This window comes from Aquarana catesbeiana, linkage group LG01, assembly GCF_042186555.1.
Source record: "Aquarana catesbeiana isolate 2022-GZ linkage group LG01, ASM4218655v1, whole genome shotgun sequence".
Classification (NCBI taxonomy): domain Eukaryota; kingdom Metazoa; phylum Chordata; class Amphibia; order Anura; family Ranidae; genus Aquarana; species Aquarana catesbeiana.
Genome location: NC_133324.1, coordinates 857,718,037 through 857,736,102, shown reverse-complemented (window position 1 = coordinate 857,736,102; position 18,066 = coordinate 857,718,037). Strand labels below are relative to the sequence as shown.

Below are 18,066 nucleotides of genomic sequence, written 5' to 3'. Positions count from 1 at the left end.
TCCGTGCTGGGAACACCAGCCCTCCCCAGGCTATCCTGGCGGAGGACGCTGGTACCAGCTCCTCCGCTGCTTGACCGGGGAACTCAGATGCCTGCCATCCTTATCCAGGTACTTGTAGACTTTCTTCCCCCTTTCCCTTAGGCAGCCCCTAGGCTCAGGGGAAGGAGAGCTCCCATCCATCCTCCCCCGGTGGAGGAAACACAAAGACTGGGGAAGAGGGACAGAAGCTGCCCTTTATGCATCTAAATGTTGTGTTTTCCTGCCTCTGGAGGTGAAGCCCATCTCTCTAGTGCTGTCCTGGACAGACGGCTAGAGAAAAAGGATATGTAAATAGTGTGATGCATAGTGCATGCCCACTGGTGTGAATGGGCCCTAAAATACGTAAAGAGCACAAATCGAGAACAAACTCCATTCTTCCATTGTTGCCTTGGATGTCTTTTTATTAACCAGGCTCCTGGTAAAAAAGAAAAAAATATTTTCTAGGAGTTAAAAGTAATTGCACAGAATTTATACCAACCACCAATGCTCTGCCTCTTACAATATGCAGTACAAGCGGCTCCTACTGCCAGTCTGATTTTTCATCAGCTTATATACAGGGCATTAAATCCAAAACATTCTTGTGCTCAGAGTAAATGAATGAGCAAGTGGCACTCCAACCATCTGAATACAAAACTGAAATTAAAGCGGATTGTAAAACAACCTATTCAGTTTAAAACTGAAACGAATGGCAAAACATTTTTGTGTGTGTGTATGTAGCGGTACCCCCGTAAGGGCTGCTTATTTGGTTATAGCAATCCGCCAGTCACCCTGCTGCCAACCTCCCATTCACCATTCTGAAGACAATAAACAGTCACTTTGCTCCGTTTTGTTGCTTTTTTATTGTAGGATACAACTTGGATGGAAGAAAAGGGGAAATATGAGATGCCCATGATACAGCACATTCTTGAAATTACTTGTGGCCTTGGCCTTGTATCTTTGTATTTCTGTGCATTAACTTCTTTACTAACTGTTGCTTCTTTACTTTGTGCAAATCCTTTAATGCATAGTTACTGAGTTGCTAGCTTCACTTCCAATGGAACAAGAGGAACCACTCTGAATAATTTCTACTTGTAGACTAGAATGATATTGTCTTTTTGACTCAAAGAACCAAAGGTGCACACAGCTTCCTTCTCCAGCTTCTATAAATCGGACAGTCACTCAAACTTTGGAAGTTATTACCAATGTGCTAACCAGGCCAGAGAAGACACGGCATTCTCTCCCGGTTGACCGGACACATGGCAATAAACGGACCACTACTTTCAGCCAGTCCATATTTTACAATGCTGTGCTCCCCAGCCACACAGCATTCTACACTGCTCTGACCAGTTTCTCTTATGTTACACTGACCTTCTCCTCCAGAACAGTTCTGTGTCCCCGGTCACAGAATGCTGCTCTTCATCCTCCGCTTGACTGCTACTTCCTCCACTTGATCTACATTACAGCCAAGTCCTGTGTTCCCCGGTCACAGCAGCTTGATGCATCCTTAAAGATGAAGATCTTTTTCTTTAGCTTCTTCCTGAGGGCTCCTCCATCCCTCCTCCACACATGGCGCATCCCTGCATGGGGATTCCCAGGACAGCACCTCACTTACTCCATGCTGTCTTTCCTGGAACTCTAGACTCCTCCTGGAAGCATGTGACCCCAGCTTATATGAGAGGCCTGCCCCCTGCCAATGCAAGTTGATTGGTCAGGGCACCTCACATGAGCTGCCTGCCACTCAGATCTCAAGTCCTACCTCTCTTCCAGAATCATCCCTCTGAAAGCAGGGGAGGCATCTCTGAGTCAGAGTGTAGGTGGCCACACCCCCCACTACACTGATCACTCCCAGTCCCAAATCACAACAACCAGGCCCGGCCTAAAGCACAAACTTGGCTACATTTACCTGCACTTGGGCCCTGCAGCTAGAAAAATACTACTCCAGCACCTACCTTTAGGTAGAGGGTGCTACATGTGTGTATTTTATATATATTTATTTTTTTTATTGTGTAGGGGGACGTCAACATTATTATTTTATTAATATGAGATGTAGTGTGAGCTACTAATGCCTATGTGTTTCACTGGTTTTCTGTTACTGTAATCCGGCTATGTCTGGCGACATTACAGTAACAGGAGGTGTTCTCCGAAACATTTGTAGATCGCTTCAATCCACAAAGGGAGAAGCACCCTACAACGCTTTATCAACAGGCACACAGAGGAAAGAGATCTCCTCTGAGAATGCCAGAAAACTTAGCTGCAATGGTTATTTTCCGCTGCTTGATAAACGGATACCAAAATGTTTAGTTAGTTCACTACAAAACGCTATATCAGCTCACGCTGAACTTTTGTCCTACATGAAAAGAAAGTAGCATTGTTCTGTATAATGTATATTAAATGTAGCACTTGATTTCAATAAACTAAAAAGTTACACTGTTGCACGTGGCATGCATATAATGTCATTATATGACAATTTCTGGAATAAAATGATCATAATATAGGTATTCTTTTTTCAGCAGGTACCTTGTTTGGCAGAAAGTACCCCAGTCAGAGCACTGCTGTTTGACTTGCCACTTGACTTGGAATTCTTCCTCCTCTCCAGAGCATTCTAGAATAAAAAAAAAGACATTAATATGTAAGACAGATAAATCTTGCATTAAAAATAAGCACATTATTACTAGCATTTCTATGTTAAGACACTGGCACAGAAAACGGGAGCCAGCAAGTACTGCTGGACCTGTGGGCCTAGGGGAATTCTGACCCCAATTCAAGCATGTTGATCTCTTCCTTTATTGCAACAATGGAGCCTTATTCTGGTATGTTAATTATCTTGATGTCTTAATTAGATGTGGCTTACATTCTGACAGGTCTATTATAAGTGAGGTTATTATTAAAGAAGCAATGTCATGGTTCTTACTTTGCTATAGGCTTGGATTTGTTTAGCTACCCCCTATACATATATATTATATTGCACAATACATTACTTTTCTGATCTCTGAACTGTACTTTCCTTTTTTATGCTGTGTCCTCACTGGGAAGATTCACCCTATGGGGATTATTTACTAAAATTACAGGGTGTGAAATCTGGTGCAGCTCTGCATAGAAACCAATCAGCTTCCAGGTTTGAACCTAGGTTCACATTTATGTGACGCGGCTATTGCCAGCAATGGCACCGTCCAAATCGGTGCAACGCCGCATTTGCAGGCACCGCACCAATTCCCAAAAGTAGTTTCGGTACTACTTTTGGCAATTTTGGGATGCGATTTGTATAGACATCTGTCCAGGAACCCACACAGATGTCTCTCAAATCGCCCCCGAAGTCAGACTGACATGTGGGAATGAAATCGTGCGAGTTCAGCTGAACTTGCACAAGTTAAATCCCGCTGTCAGTGAGAACCTAGGCTTATTGTTAAAGCTTAACTGAACAAGCTGAAGTTGGTAGACTGCACCAGTTTTAGTTAAACTTCCCCTACTTGTCACCTAAACAGAAAGTACTAGGAAACGCTTAATGTTACAGTTGTCATCAGAACCTTTAACCCTTTCCCCTTTCACTGTCATTTTTTGCACATGTTAAAAGCACATTTAAACTCTCCTATAATTTTCTGAAAGTGAGGACACTAGAAAATAAAATGGGAGAAGTTGCTATTTTTATGTCGCATATTATAACTGTTTTTTAAACCTATATCTTCATTAAATACGCTAAAACGTTCACATTTAATGCACAAAACACAATATAGCACCTATTTTTTTGTAAAATATAAAATATAAGGTTGTGTTGAGTAAATATGTCAAGCCTTAACTCCTTTACAGCAGTGTAACACATATATGCGGAATTCAGGATATGGGCTTTATCTCTGGGCATCCCATTATATGTGTTCCTGTGTTTTTGCTGGAAGCGTGCTGGATTAAAGGCTCACAGCACTGAGACCGAGCTGTCGGTGACAGCTCCCAGTCTCATACTAATGATCGGGAGCTGGTAAAACCAAATCCCAATCATGTGGTCACTGTAATTAGCAAATCACAATGATCACTACTGTGACCAAAAGCATCATGACCCTCCCCACTGTTTCTCCTCTGTGAAAAGGAAAAGATTCATTGTATCTTTTCCTCCCCTAGAAGAGAAGTCTGCAGAAAAAAAGTCTGTTGAAATAAAAAGATTACAGTAGTTGCAAACCTCAGACATGAAATATGAACAAAGCATATCCCTCTATAGTGTTCACGTGTCTCAATTAGGAGCACTAAGTGTCACTTCTGCCTGCTGCTTCATTCCTCTGCTATCAGCATGAATCACTTCTGACAGGTTTTCCTGACACCCAAGAGAAAAAAAAACAAGGGAGGGACCTCCATCAGAGTGACAGATGTATCTCTGTTCCTGTGTGCAAGGGGGTGTATCTCTTCGCTCCAATCAGCTCTCAGAACTCTCCTCCCCGAGTTCTGCAGAGTGTAATTTCAGCTCTCTGCTCCCTTTTTTCTGAACTCTCACACAAGTTTAAAATTCAGCACTTTGAAAGGATGTAAAGAAGAGGTGGCTGCAGATAAATTGGTACAACTTATGTAGGATGATTTGTTTCATCTCTGTGTATCACCTGAGGCCAGTCACATCCCTGGTTATATGCAAGGGTGTACAACCACTTTAACTAAAGAATGAAGGATAAGTTCACCTTTGGCAACATATTACATGCTCCGCCCACACGGCTGTGTGTGTCTGAATGAACTACAAGTCCCGACATCCTTAGCGGCTGTCAGCTTGTAGTTCTCAATGAACTACAATGGCGCTGTGGTAGTTCATTTTGTCTTCCTGTCAGGGAGTATTGGCTTAACCGCATGGGCAAGCAGTTACACTGGCAGTGTACAGGAGACATGCATGGCATCAGTGATCTGCTGATCGCTGGTGTAATGCTTTATAGGCTCCTACTACAAAAAATAATAAATGCACACTTTTTTTTACCTGCAAATGTATTTATTTATTTTAATAAAGAGAGCTTATACTTTAACTAGATCAGGGCTTGATCTAGTTTAGAGAGCGTAATGCCAGGTACATACTAGAAGTTTATTTTCGTTCAACCCAGCAGGTTACCGGGTTGAACGAACACAAACTATGTTAGTGCAGTCATCTCCCCTGCTGTGCTTGCGGTTCTGACATGGTGTTTTTGTTTGTTCTGACTCTGGTTGTAAAGGGGTTAAAATTATGCATGCCTGTGAAATGACAACAAATATTAGTGCCCAAATTAGACCAAAGTCAATGCTTTAAAATCCCTTACAGGTCATCAGTTTAGAGCTAACAGTAAAGTAGAGGCCTAAAATTATTACTCGCACACCAGTGTGCATAGCGATACCTAATATGCCTGTGGCAAATTCTTGTTTTCATATTTAGGCACAACCAATGCAAAATGCAATGTGTACATCACATATCCCAGGAGAAATCAGCTTCCACACAATGTGGCTGGAGGAAGGCAGACCTGATGGGTAATCCGGGGGGCTGGCCGCATGACCCCAGAAAAGACAGCTAGCTCTCAATGACTTCAGAGAAGAAGATAGTGGCTTGGGACATGTTCCAATGCAAACGGTGTGATAAAGCCCTAAAAATTTAATTTTTTCCACAGTGCATACAGATACAGGGGTGAATGACAACTTGTGTTAAAGGTACTTTTACTGATTGTTCATGATATGTAAATACTTAAGCGTGCATGATTTAGGCACAACTTTCACTTTAATAAAATGTCCCCCATTGAGTTCTGCATGATTTTCACGTCAATTAGTGACTGCTTGTCTATTGTCTTCAATAGCAACTGCAAGCCACTCTAGTGCAAGTTCATTTGACCTCACATTTGCCACAGAACTAAGAACTTCTTAGGAGCACATTTTTTTAATAACATGCACAGATACGCTCATTGCATCTAATTTGTTATGCAGCTTGTGTACAGATAATAAAACCTGTCCCTCACTTGTGATATAAAATATAGGATGCGACCATGAACTATGGTATACATGGATGGAATTTTTAACTTCACCTGAAATTTTTTCCATTCTTAAATATTTTAGTTATTTTGTTTGTACCTCCCCGCCGTACATCCTTTCCTAACAATTCTTCTCCGACTGCACCAACCTTCTATTTTTTTTTTCCTTTTTCCTCTTTTTTCTATTTTAAGTCTCTTTTTAAAGTGGATGTAAACCCAATGTTATCCTTTCTAAACTACTGCCATAGGGGTTATCTATAAGGATATACATGTCTCCTACATGCATCTTTACCTGTCAAATGTCTCCCCTCTGTCTGTTATGAGAAAAACTGCAGATTCTGTGGGTGGGTCTGTTGTCTGGAGCTTGGTGGGTGGAGTCATGATGTCAGTAGACTCCCCGCCCACCTCTACACTCCCCTGTGTATTTCTAACACTGAACTTCTGCTATGATCTCTAACATCCAGTGAAAAGACAGGAAAGTAACCACATGACTTCAGCATGCCAAATCATGGTGAGGTGTGAAACAGCCAATCCTTGCAGAGCTGCTGAAGAAAGGAGTGGGGGGAGGGAATTAAAAAATAATGCAGGTCTTAGGCTAATGCACGAGATGTAAATCACCTGTCACTCACAGCAAGAGGAAGGATTTGACAAAGTTTTTCTCTGTCAAGATTTATCTCACTGAACAATAAAAGAGGATTGCTCAGAGATGGATTAACTCTGTGTGGCAAGACTGGGCTCAAATGATAGGACATCCTATACTCTACAGTATGATATAAAAAAAAAAAATTACATTTCGGGTTTACATCCACTTTAAATGTTTGAATATAAGTTGTGCTTCTAATTACCCTCCTGTACATATTTGTATTATATATATATATATATATATATATATATATATATATATATATATATATATATATATATACACACACACACACATACATATACATACATACACACACACACACACACACACTGTACACTAATATTATACACACATACACTTTGTGATAGAGATATATACTTACATACATACATACATACATACATACATACACACATACACACACACACAAACACACACACACACACAATATATCCCATTTTATTTATTTTCCTCTTCTTTGGGTTGCACCGATACCGATATTGGTGCCGATACCGAGTATTTGCACGAGTACTCGTACAGATGCTCCGATACCCAAAAACGATACCTTAGTAGTGCAATTTGAGCCTATACATAATGAATGGACTCAAATCGCATTGCAAAGAATCCAATGCAGTTTCTCACACCGCTTTGTGTGAACCTAGGCTTGTTAGTGAGTTCCGCCTGGGTTCACACAGGAGTGGTACAGGAAACCACGTGATTCGGACAGGAATCACACCCCGCATTCCTGTTCAAATCAGATGCGATTCATTATGTATGGGCTCAAATCGCACCGCAAAAGGTATCGGTACTCGGTATCGGCAAGTACTTGCCCAAAAGTATTGGTACTTGTACCTGCTGGTTAAAAAAAAAAAAAAATTTCAGTGCAACCCTAGTGTTTTTTTTTCCCCATTGGTACACATTATGCATTATTATGTAGTAATGAATGATAATTCATTTACCTTTTTGTATGTATTCTTAAGATTTTGTATTAGTTATACAATACACATTTGAGTGATATTTTGTCATATGTATTTGTCGATACCTGTATCTTACATGGTCAAAGGATACTGTATTAATGTTGTCCTATTATAATTGTATAATATATATATATATATATATATATATATATATATATATATATATATATATATATATATATATATATATATATATAGCAACAGATTACTACCCTCAAAAATTAGGCACTATTGATAAATGTCCCCCAGCGTCACCACTCCTTCCTCCCCCGAGTCTGTGTTCATATAAAACAAGAAATAGATTCCATAGAAGCACACCAGTCATGTTTTATTTAACGACAGCAATTTAAGGATTTCATTTCTAAACCCACTTCATTTACCTTGTATTTGACGATGTTGTTTTTCTGCAGGTTAACTTCCTCTTGCAGTTGTTTTAGCCTCTCCTGCAAATATCTGGAGAAAAACAATTTGAAATCTCATAGTGGTGCTCTGGGAGACAAGAATGTGACCGAACAATCACAGTAATCTGAGGGAGGGAGATGCAATTTAAGTCTAGACTAACAAATGTGTGACTGTTCCATAAACCTGTAATTTGGAAAAGCGCATGGTGATGAAATTCCCTGATAAAACAAAGATAAAAAGATGAACAAAAGCAATCAGGTTGCACAAAGCAATAATGTGTACTAGCCAATAGCAACCATTTTATGTCACTTTATAACCCCCAATTTGATTGGTTGCTGTGGGTTACTTTCCCTGCACATCCGTCTTTGCCATCCGTGCAGGTTATGGAATAATCCTCAAAGTGCATGAATCCAAATCTGATCTGCAGGCGATAATGGTGCATGGGCTGACCAGTTTGTTGGTTGCTATGGTGATGTTATTCCAGTTAAGAAATCGCTGCAGGAGCTCTACCAAAGTTCCGAAGGATGAGGAGAGAGCACAAAATTACTCACAAATATTTATATGCTTTAAAAGTACTTAAGCTGCTTTAGTAGAACTGGATAACAATGAAACTACAGATGATGCCAATTATATTGTACAATATTTCAAGTTTTAGAACTGAACAGAAGTCTTAAATGTGTGTGCCCACAATCAGTGGCTGGATGAACGGTTAAGATGTATTGGTCTCTAAGAAGACTGTAGAGCTGGCCACATAAAATGTTTTTTTTTTGTACTATTCAACCTAAACTTAGTGGGTTCAGGAAGAAGACTGGACACAGGAACACTAGATATACTAGATATACAATCTCACTGTAAAATTTACAAAGCTTAGGTTCAATGTAAAAATATAAATATAAATACAAAAATTACATTAAAAAAGCACACATTCTACTATCAAATATTAACAGATTTCTAAGACATTCAAACGGTCTTATTTTTAAGCTCTGGAAGGTTTACCCCCCCTTAATGACCAGGCCATTTTTTGCGACTCGGCATTGCGTTACTTTAACTGACAATTGCGTGGGCGTGTGACGCTGTACCCAAATAAAATGTTTGTCCTTTTTTTCCCCAAATAGAGCTTTATTTTGGTGGTATTTGATCACCCCTGCGGTTTTCTTTTTTGCGCTATAAAAAAAAAAATATATATATATGTTTTTTACTTTGTGCTATAAAACATACATATATACATTATATATATATATATACACATTATATATATATATATATATATATTAGTTGTTTTAAAAAAAAAAAAAAATCGATTCATCGAACACGAAAATTTTAATCAGTAACAGCCTATACACTGTATACAGCCTATATACTGATTAAAATTTTCGTGTTCGATGAATCGATTTTATTATTTTTTTTAAACAACTAATTTCGGTAATGGCTGGACATAGCAGGGCATGGCTAGGACGTCACACGTCATAAACTCAGCCTCATCGTGCCCATAATCTTAGCCTTACCGTGCTCATAATCGCAGCCTCACCGTGCCCATAATCGCAGCCTCACCGTGCCCATAATCGCAACCTCACCGTGCCCATAATCGCAGCCTCGCCCTGCCCATAATCGCAGCCTTACTGTACCCATAATCGCAGCCTCACCGTGCCCATTATGCAGTCTCACCCTGCCGATAGTCACAGCCTCACCATGCCCATAATGTTGTCTCACCATGCCCATAATCGCAGCCTCACCGTGCCCATAATGCAGTCTCATCGTGCCCATAATGCAGTCTCACCGTGCCCATAATCGCAGCCTCACCGTGCCCATAATCACAGCCTCACTGTAGTCAGTGCCTGGATTACACAGTCTGCTGGCATCTCCCGCTGTGTGTCTCGGAGCTGAGTGTGAAAACTTTGGCCGCGCTGTGAGAAAAGTCCGGCCCTCCTCCTAGATCAGCTCGTGTGATAGACAGAACACTGCGTCTATCACACGAGCTGATCTAGGAGGAGTATGGGACTTTTCTCACAGCGCGGCCAAAGTTTTCACACTCAGCTCCGAGACACACAGCGGGAGATGCCCACAGACTGTGTATGACATATAGTGGAGGAGGAGGAGGAGGGAGGAGGGAGCAGATCACTGCGCTGCAGCCACAGCTTGGCCCAAAGCGGCCCCAGGGCAGTCAGTCTACCGATCAAAAAAATTTTGATCAAAAAAATGAACGATTAATCGAGGAATTAATCGTTAATTTCCGCAGCCCTTATATATATATATTGGACAAAGATCGTTCCATAAAAGTTTGTCATCTTTTGAAAAAGTGGTTTGTGGAGTTGAATGAGTGGTTCGTTCTGTCTAAAAGCGCTTTCAGATCGTTTTTCACAATTGAAAGTGATGGAGGGGTAGAGACAGTCCAGGATTTTAGGATGACCTTTCCAGATGTTAGACATGGCCGTGTCCATATGGAAATAGTAGGTTTATGAATAGGGTTAGACTAACACTGCAGTGTGAACACTTCCATCTGCTCCCTATTGTAACAATTTTGAGCGGCATTGATATGAGTTCGGGACACGTTAAAAACGCCACCCAACCACCTATTTTCAACGCCTGTGTGAAGAGTTAAGAGTAGAGGGTGTGAAGTAGTGCAGGCAGTAAGGACTTGGGATAATAAACCCAAAAGCAAACATTATATTACCAATACTTAGATGTGATGGCTGCATTCGTTTTCTTTTTTAGGCTTTCTTTCTCTTATTTTCACCTTGTGATTAGGCCAGCAAGTCTGTTTGTTTTTCCAAAGAGGCAGCTTTCTTGCAGATGTAGCAGTTAGAGGGATGAGACAAACCATTTACCACTGATAGGGATGCTTACAATGTTTGACTTTATTCATTTAAAAACTTTTATCCCAAAAGTAACAAAAACTGTTTGCTGTAACTACCTATAAACTATTAGCTGGAGTTTGAGTTCAATTTATTTAGTGTGTCTAAATCTGCTAATACATCTAACACTCTCCTCCTCCAGATGGACAATGCTGCTGTCCAAAAGGTGTCCCTGTGCTCTTTCATCCAGAGTGGAGGCAGTCAAATACAAGAAGTGCGATATGGGAAAAAAAGCCTAAAAAAGAAAAAAAAACTAATACAGCCACCACATTTAATGACTGGTAAGCTGCAATATATTAAAATTTTGGTTGGGGTTGAATAATTCAAGGGAATAAATTAGTGTTAAAACTGCCTGTAGCAGATAAGGCACGAAGCACTGTGTGTCCTGGAGTGCCATAAAGGAACGCATACAATAGGTATGAGAATATGCATGTATATAGAGAAGTCAGAAGGTACTACTTGCAAATACAAAAGTAAGAGGCACTTATACAGATAGAGGCATTGCATGTAACAGAAAGGCATGATATACTGTGAGTAAGGTGAAGTGTGAGGCACTGCAAGTAACAGAGGCGTGTTAACAGACATGAATGAATAAAGTCTGTGTAATAGAGGCATTAGGCACAGCTTGAGAAAAAGAAGTATAGCAGAAGTGCAGTATTATAATTTAATATAGAGGTGAGAGGCACTGCATGAAAGTATAAGAGGCATGAGGCACTGGGTGCGATGGAGGCATAAAGCACTGCAAGTAAGGAGATGAGGCAATGTGAATAGTAGAAGCATGACACTGCACTGAGAAGCAGGACAAGGCCCTGTGTGTAACAGAGGCATGAGATACTAGATGGTGAAAAACAGAGAGGTGGCACATAGAAGCAGTATGTGGCACTGCATGTTAAAAAACGGGGGCAACATAAGGCTCTGCATAGAGGCAGCGTGAGGCACTGCATGTTATACAGGGGTAGTATGAGACACTGTATTTGAATCACAGCATGTAACACACAGGTCAGTGACATTTGTACTCCATGTAGTACGATAACTTATCTTCCCGTATTTCACTGCCTCGTGCCTTTCAGAAACAGATGATGCCTGCATGAATTATAGCACAACAGACTTTATTTTGCATGACAAAATATCTTCAGTCAGGCCAATATTGGGTATACCTTGAGGCTCGGTTCACACTGGTGCGATTTTGAGTGCGACTTTGCACACTTTGGCCCAAAAGTCGCAAGAAAGTTGCATCAAAGTAGTGCATGGAAAGTTTAACCACTTGCCTACCGGGCACTTTCTTCCCCTTCCTGTCCAGGCCAATTTTCAGCTTTCAGTGCGGTTGCACTTTGAATGACACGATCATGCAACACTGTACTCGTATGACATTTTTATTATTTTGTTCACACAAATTGAGCTTTTTGGTCTTATTTAATCACCACTGGGCTTTTTATTTTTTGCTAAACAAATGAAAAAATAAATATTTTTTTCTTAGTTTCGGTTAAAAAATTTTGCAAACAGGTAATTTTTCTCCTTCACTGATGTGCGCCGATGGGCACTGATGAGGAGGCACTGATGGACACTGATGGGGAAGCACTGATGGGCACTGATGTGTTGCACAGCTAATCACTTGGTAAAAGGGCCGCTGTGATTGGTCCTTTACCCCAATCTGTGATCACTGTGTCCAAAGGACACAGTGATCACAGAACGTCCCAGATGCACGCTGCAGGCGCGGTTCTGGGGGGATGTCAATAGACACCCTCCCAAACTAGGACAACCGCGCTGTAGCCATCATTCGGCTACAGTGCAGTCGGCAACTGGTTATGTTGCATTGATTGGAATGGGTGCCATTGAAATCAATGGGCTCCAACAGGTCATGAGACTGTGACCAAAGTCCCATGACAAGTCGCTAGTGTGAAGTTGCTTTGCACTTCTAAATACATATATGTAAACTCCTTTTCAGAAAGTTTGGATACATTAAAGCAAACATGTGGCCTCATAATTTGTAGTAATCTAGCACTGGGATCTTAAAAGGGTTGTAAACCCTCCCGTTTTTTCACCTCCATGCATTCTATGCATGGAGGTGAAAAACCTATTGTAGTGCACCAGCCCCCCCAGTTTTACTCACCTGAGCCGTTCATTCCCACAACGTAAACACGCACACCCTCTCCGGCCTGTGTCTTGGCTCTTGATTGGATAGATTGATAGCAGTGCAGCCACTGGCTCCCCCTGCTGTCAATCAAATCCAATGACGCGGGAGGCGGGGGCGCGGTGCCGAGTCCTGCTGTCTGTGTCTATGGACGAACAGCAGGACACGGGAGCGCGCCCGCACGGATGCCCCAAAGGAGAGCACTTCTCCCACGGGTCACTCGATGCGGGGAGGAGCCAGGAGCGATGCGGAGGGACCCCAGAAGTCCCATGATCGGGGCCACTCTGTGCAAAACCAACTGCACATAGGGGGTAAGTATAACATGTTTGTTATTTTAAAAGAAAAAAAAATGGAACCTTTAGTGTCCCTTTAATTTAGCACCTCATTTACTTCAAGAGTTTCCTGATACCCTGAAAAGCAGTAGCACTTTATTACGGCAAACAAGATTCCCAATGCAAATCCCATGGCTGTGCAGTTGTCTACTCTTTTCTGTTCTCTTCTCATCTCCCTATTGTTTGCACAGTGTGAAGGCAACCATTCAGACCAATTGGGAGATGAAAAAAGCAGGAAGACGCAGGCCATAGTGAGACCATGAGGGTCCATGCACACTGGGCTTAAAAAACGCTGCTTCTACAGGAGATCTGTGTTTTTTCTCCTGCCTGTAGAAGCAGCTCAGTGTTATCTTATGTGTCCATGCACATTAGGGCTTTTAGAGACATAATTTAAGAGGAGAGTTTAGAGGCAAAAAAAAAAAAAAAAAGTAGTTTTCGAGTAGAAAAAAACGCTAAACGCTCATGAACGCACCTAAATGTGCCTAAACGCACATTTAGGAGCATTCAGGGTTTTCAAGTGTACATTGATTATGGTAAAAATGAGCAGAGGGGAATGTTTTTGAAAAAATAAAAAAACCCTTATAAAAAGCAAAATGCTCAAACTCTCCTAAACTCTTGTGCAATACTTGCCATTATGGCATTTTTTCTGCCAGAGGTTTTGGCATTTTTTTTACTTCTAGTGTGCACCCCGAGAGCTGCGATCCCCGTTAATGGTTATAGGACACCCTTGATTTTCAAGGTACCAAGAAACTTTGTGAATAACAATGCAGCAAGGGCAGACCCCATGATGCACCTATGTTAGGTCCCATCACTGGACTGTTACTAGTAAGAAGGCCACAGGTTCACTTTAAGTGCTATATAATATTTTAGAAAGTCAAACAGAAAAAAAAAAAAAAAAAAATCAGTGCAGCAGAGAACGTTTATTCCAGCATTTCATTATCCGCCCTCAGAGAAATCAGTCTGCTCTATATCTCAAGGCCAGAAAGGTTGCAGCTGTTTGCATGGAAGATTGGATGTTAATGGACTCCACTTCGGCGAGTTATAAATATATTGGGAAAGAATAAAGCTTGAAGTTCATGACTAGGACAGTGAAGGTTGTCAAATATAATTAGGAGTTTCAAAAACCATATCAGATGTCTAAAAAAAGTTTTAGAACTGATTTTGACAGTTTGCAAAATAGAAATCCCTGATCACACAGGAAACCGGTATGGCTTTCTGCACACTGCTCAGGAGAAAAACTCAACCTTCCAAATAAGGCTTAAAGTGGAACGCCAGCCAAAATTTTGCTTCCCTCCTAGAGATTATTCCACTGTTAACCACCATGACTGGAACAGGAAATAAGCAGAAATCTCTACTACAGGGGGAACAAACATAACCTAACAGAAGTACTTTTACTCTTCCAGGAGCACATCAGTTTTTGTAGCAAAGCAATATACTTAAATCCCAAAAAAGAGGGGAGGGACCTCTGTGTCCCATGATGTACTCCAAGAAAAGGATTTTACAGGTAAGCTGTTATAAAAATTTTCTTTATCGTACATCATGGGACACAGAGCCTTAAGTAATTACTTAATGGGACGCCCCATAGCAATGCTACTTGAGGGTAGGGAGACACAACCAGGAGGGTACCCCCAGACTTGAGGACCTATACTGCTGCCTGCAGCACACTGCGCCCAAAGGAGATATCCTCATACCTCCTTACATCCAGCCGATAACATTTTGTGAATGTATGCACTGAAGACCAAGTTGCGGCCTTACAGATCTGAGCCATGGAGGCCTGATGACACACTGCCCAAGAAGCACTAACCGCCCTAGTAGAGTGCGCCTTAACTTGAAAAAGGGGGAATCTTACCCCTTAAATCATAAGTTTGAATTATCACTTGTCGAATCCACTTAGCGACAGTGGATTTCGACGCTGTCTGTCCTTTCTTAGGACCCTCTGGCAGAATAAATAAGACATCAGTCTTACGAATCTGAGCAGTTGCCTTTAAATAGATTTTCACTGCTCTCACCACATCAAGACAATGTAGTGACTTTTCTTCCCTGGAACATGGTTTTGGAACAAACAATGGCAGGACAATATTTTGGTTCAGGTGGAAACCTGAGACCACTTTTGGTAAAAAAAAAAACCTGGACGAGGGCGCAACACCACTCTGTCCTCATGAAAAATAAAATATGGCTCTTTACAAGAAAGAGCAGCCAATTCCAAAACCCTCCAACTTCCTTCTTAAAAGAACTAAGGAAATATGTTGTATCGGTTCAAATGGCTGTTTTTGTAACACAGATAAAACTAAGTTCAAGTCAAGGGTTCAAGGGAGGTTTGACGCGCAGATTAAAGCGGAGTTCCACCCTAAAGTGGAACTACTGCTCATTGGATTCCTCCCCCCTTCCGGTGCCACAATTGGCACCTTTCAGGGGGGAGGGGGGTGCAGATACCTGTATTAGACATTCCGGGAATACCTAGCTGCAGATAGCTGCAAATGCCCTCCCGTTGTGTTCTGAGAAACACACAGTTCCCACAACACAACGGGAACCAGTGAAGACGCGCAGCGCGACTCGCGCATGCGCAGTAGGGAACTGGGCAGTGAAGCCGCAACGCTTCACTTCCCGATTCCCTGACCAAGGATGGTGTTGGGGGCAGCCGAGAGACGAGCGATCGATCAGCTTCGGCTGCCGACATCGCTGGACCCTGGGACAGGTAAGTGTCCATTTATTAAAAGTCAGCAGCTGCAGTATTTGTAGCTGCTGGCTTTTGATCATTTTTTTTTTAAGGTGGAGCTCAGTTTTAAGCCGTGTCACCACTTGTATAAAACCCCGGACTAAAGAATGAGTAGCAAGTGGTCTTTGAAATAAGACCAATAAAGCTAAGACTTGGCCTTTAATAGTACTCAAGGCCAATTTCATTTCTACCCCTAACTGTAGAAAGGCAAGAATTCTGCCTATGATATATCTCCGAGGGTGCCAGCCCTTGGATTCACACCAGGAAACATAAGCCCTCCAGACTATAACATATAGTTCTGGAGGCTGGCTTTCTTGCATTAATTAAGGTAGAGATAACCGACCCGGAAAGCCCACGTTTCTTCAGAATGTGGGTTTCAATAGCCAAGCCGTTAAATTTAGAGACCGTAAGGAAGTATGGAATATCTATCCCTGTGAGAGCAGATCTGGCCGTAGTGGGAGGGACCATGGGCCCTCCACTGCCATCTTTACGATTTCTGCATACCATGACCTTCTGGGCAATGCTGGTGGCACCAGAATTACCGGCTTTCTTTCCAGCTTGATCCTGCAAAGAAGTTGAGGCAGCAACTGAATAGGGGGAATGCATAGATCAGTGACAACTGATCCCACGGGGTCACCAACGCATCCGCTCCGCATGCGAATGAATCCCTTGTTCTGGCCACAAAGTTGACTAACTTCATGTTGAACCTGGACCCTAGAAGATCTACGTCCGGAGTCCCCCATCTTTGGCAAAGAGCCTGAAATATGTCGGGGTGAAGGGACCATTCCCCTGGGAATAACTGCTAGCGACTCAAGTAGTCCGCCTGCCAATTCTCTACTCCTGGAAAGAAGACTGCCGATAGGCACGGAACATTCCTTTCTGCCCAAGTTAGAATATGGTTCATCTCTCTCTGCGCTGAGAGACTTTTGGTGCCCCCTTGGTGATTGATATAGGCCACAGCTGTGGCTTTGTCGGATTGAATCCCGACAGGACAATTCTGTAACCTGAAGGTCCAGGCCTTTAGAGCCAGACGTACTGCCTGAAGCTCTAGGATATTGATGGGCAAGGTTCTTTCGGTTCTTGACCGCTGTCCCTGGACAGTTGTCTTTTCTAGTACTGCTCCCCAGCGAAAAAAAGGCTGGCATCCGTTGTTACCACTTTCCAGATGACTGGTCTGAAGGATTTCCCTTTCAGCAGATTATGGGTTAGTAACCAAGTGATGCGTTGGGGCACTCTTGGGGACAGCCACATTGGCAAGTCTAAAGCTTGAATTGTTTTGTTCCAAGTCGACAGGATACGGTTTTGCAACAGTCTTGAATGGAACTGGGCATAGGGAACTGCTTTGAATGAAGCCACTATGGTTCCTAGCAACCTCATGCAAAGGCGAATAGAAGGATCGAGCCTCCAGCCTTTTTAGCGGTATTAAAGGAAGATTTCTCTAGGTTGAGAATCCAACCCAAACTTTCCAGATAGTTGGTTGTAGTGCGTACGCTTTGCTCCAAACGAGCCACCGACTGATCGATTAGTAATAGATTGTCTAGGTACGCTACGACTGTTATGCCCTGTGCCCTTAACCTGGCTAGAGGTGGGCCAGCACTTTTGTGAACACCCGGGGTGCTGTGGCTAGCCCGAAGGGCAGGGCTACAAACTGAAAATGCTGCTGTTCTAACTCGAACCGCAGAAACTTTTGGTGAGCAGGAAATATAGGGACATGCAGATATGCATCCCTGATGTCGATTGATGCCAGAAGTTCTCCTCCTAGAAGGAAAGAAACTACTGACCTGATCGCCTCCATGCGATAGGAGCGGATCTTCAGGAACTGATTTAGATTTTTTAGATCCAGAATGGGTCTGACATCCCCATTTGGTTTTGGTACCATAAAAAAGATTTGAATAAAACCCCATACCTTGCTCTTTTGTGGGGATCTGTATGATCACCCCTTGAAATATTAATCGGTCTAGTGCCTGAAACAGGGATTGTCTTTTCTCTGGATCTTTGGGAACACTTGACCTCAGGAAGCGAGACAGTGGAAAGCCCTGAA

The 18,066-nt window shown here is 42.1% G+C and overlaps 1 protein-coding gene across 4 annotated transcripts in view; it reads right to left on the bottom strand.

Annotated features, from left to right (window-relative positions):
• Nucleotides 1-18,066, bottom strand: part of CCDC149 (coiled-coil domain containing 149) — a 139,914-nt gene that overhangs the window by 42,256 nt on the left and 79,592 nt on the right. For all 4 annotated transcript variants that reach the window (XM_073609236.1, XM_073609262.1, XM_073609253.1 and 1 more), the window contains exons 7-8: nt 7,973-8,045; nt 2,536-2,620 (exon numbers count right to left, since the gene is read on the bottom strand). In XM_073609236.1, coding sequence (XP_073465337.1) covers nt 2,536-2,620; nt 7,973-8,045 — 158 coding nt within the window. The remainder of the gene's footprint in view (nt 1-2,535; nt 2,621-7,972; nt 8,046-18,066) is intronic.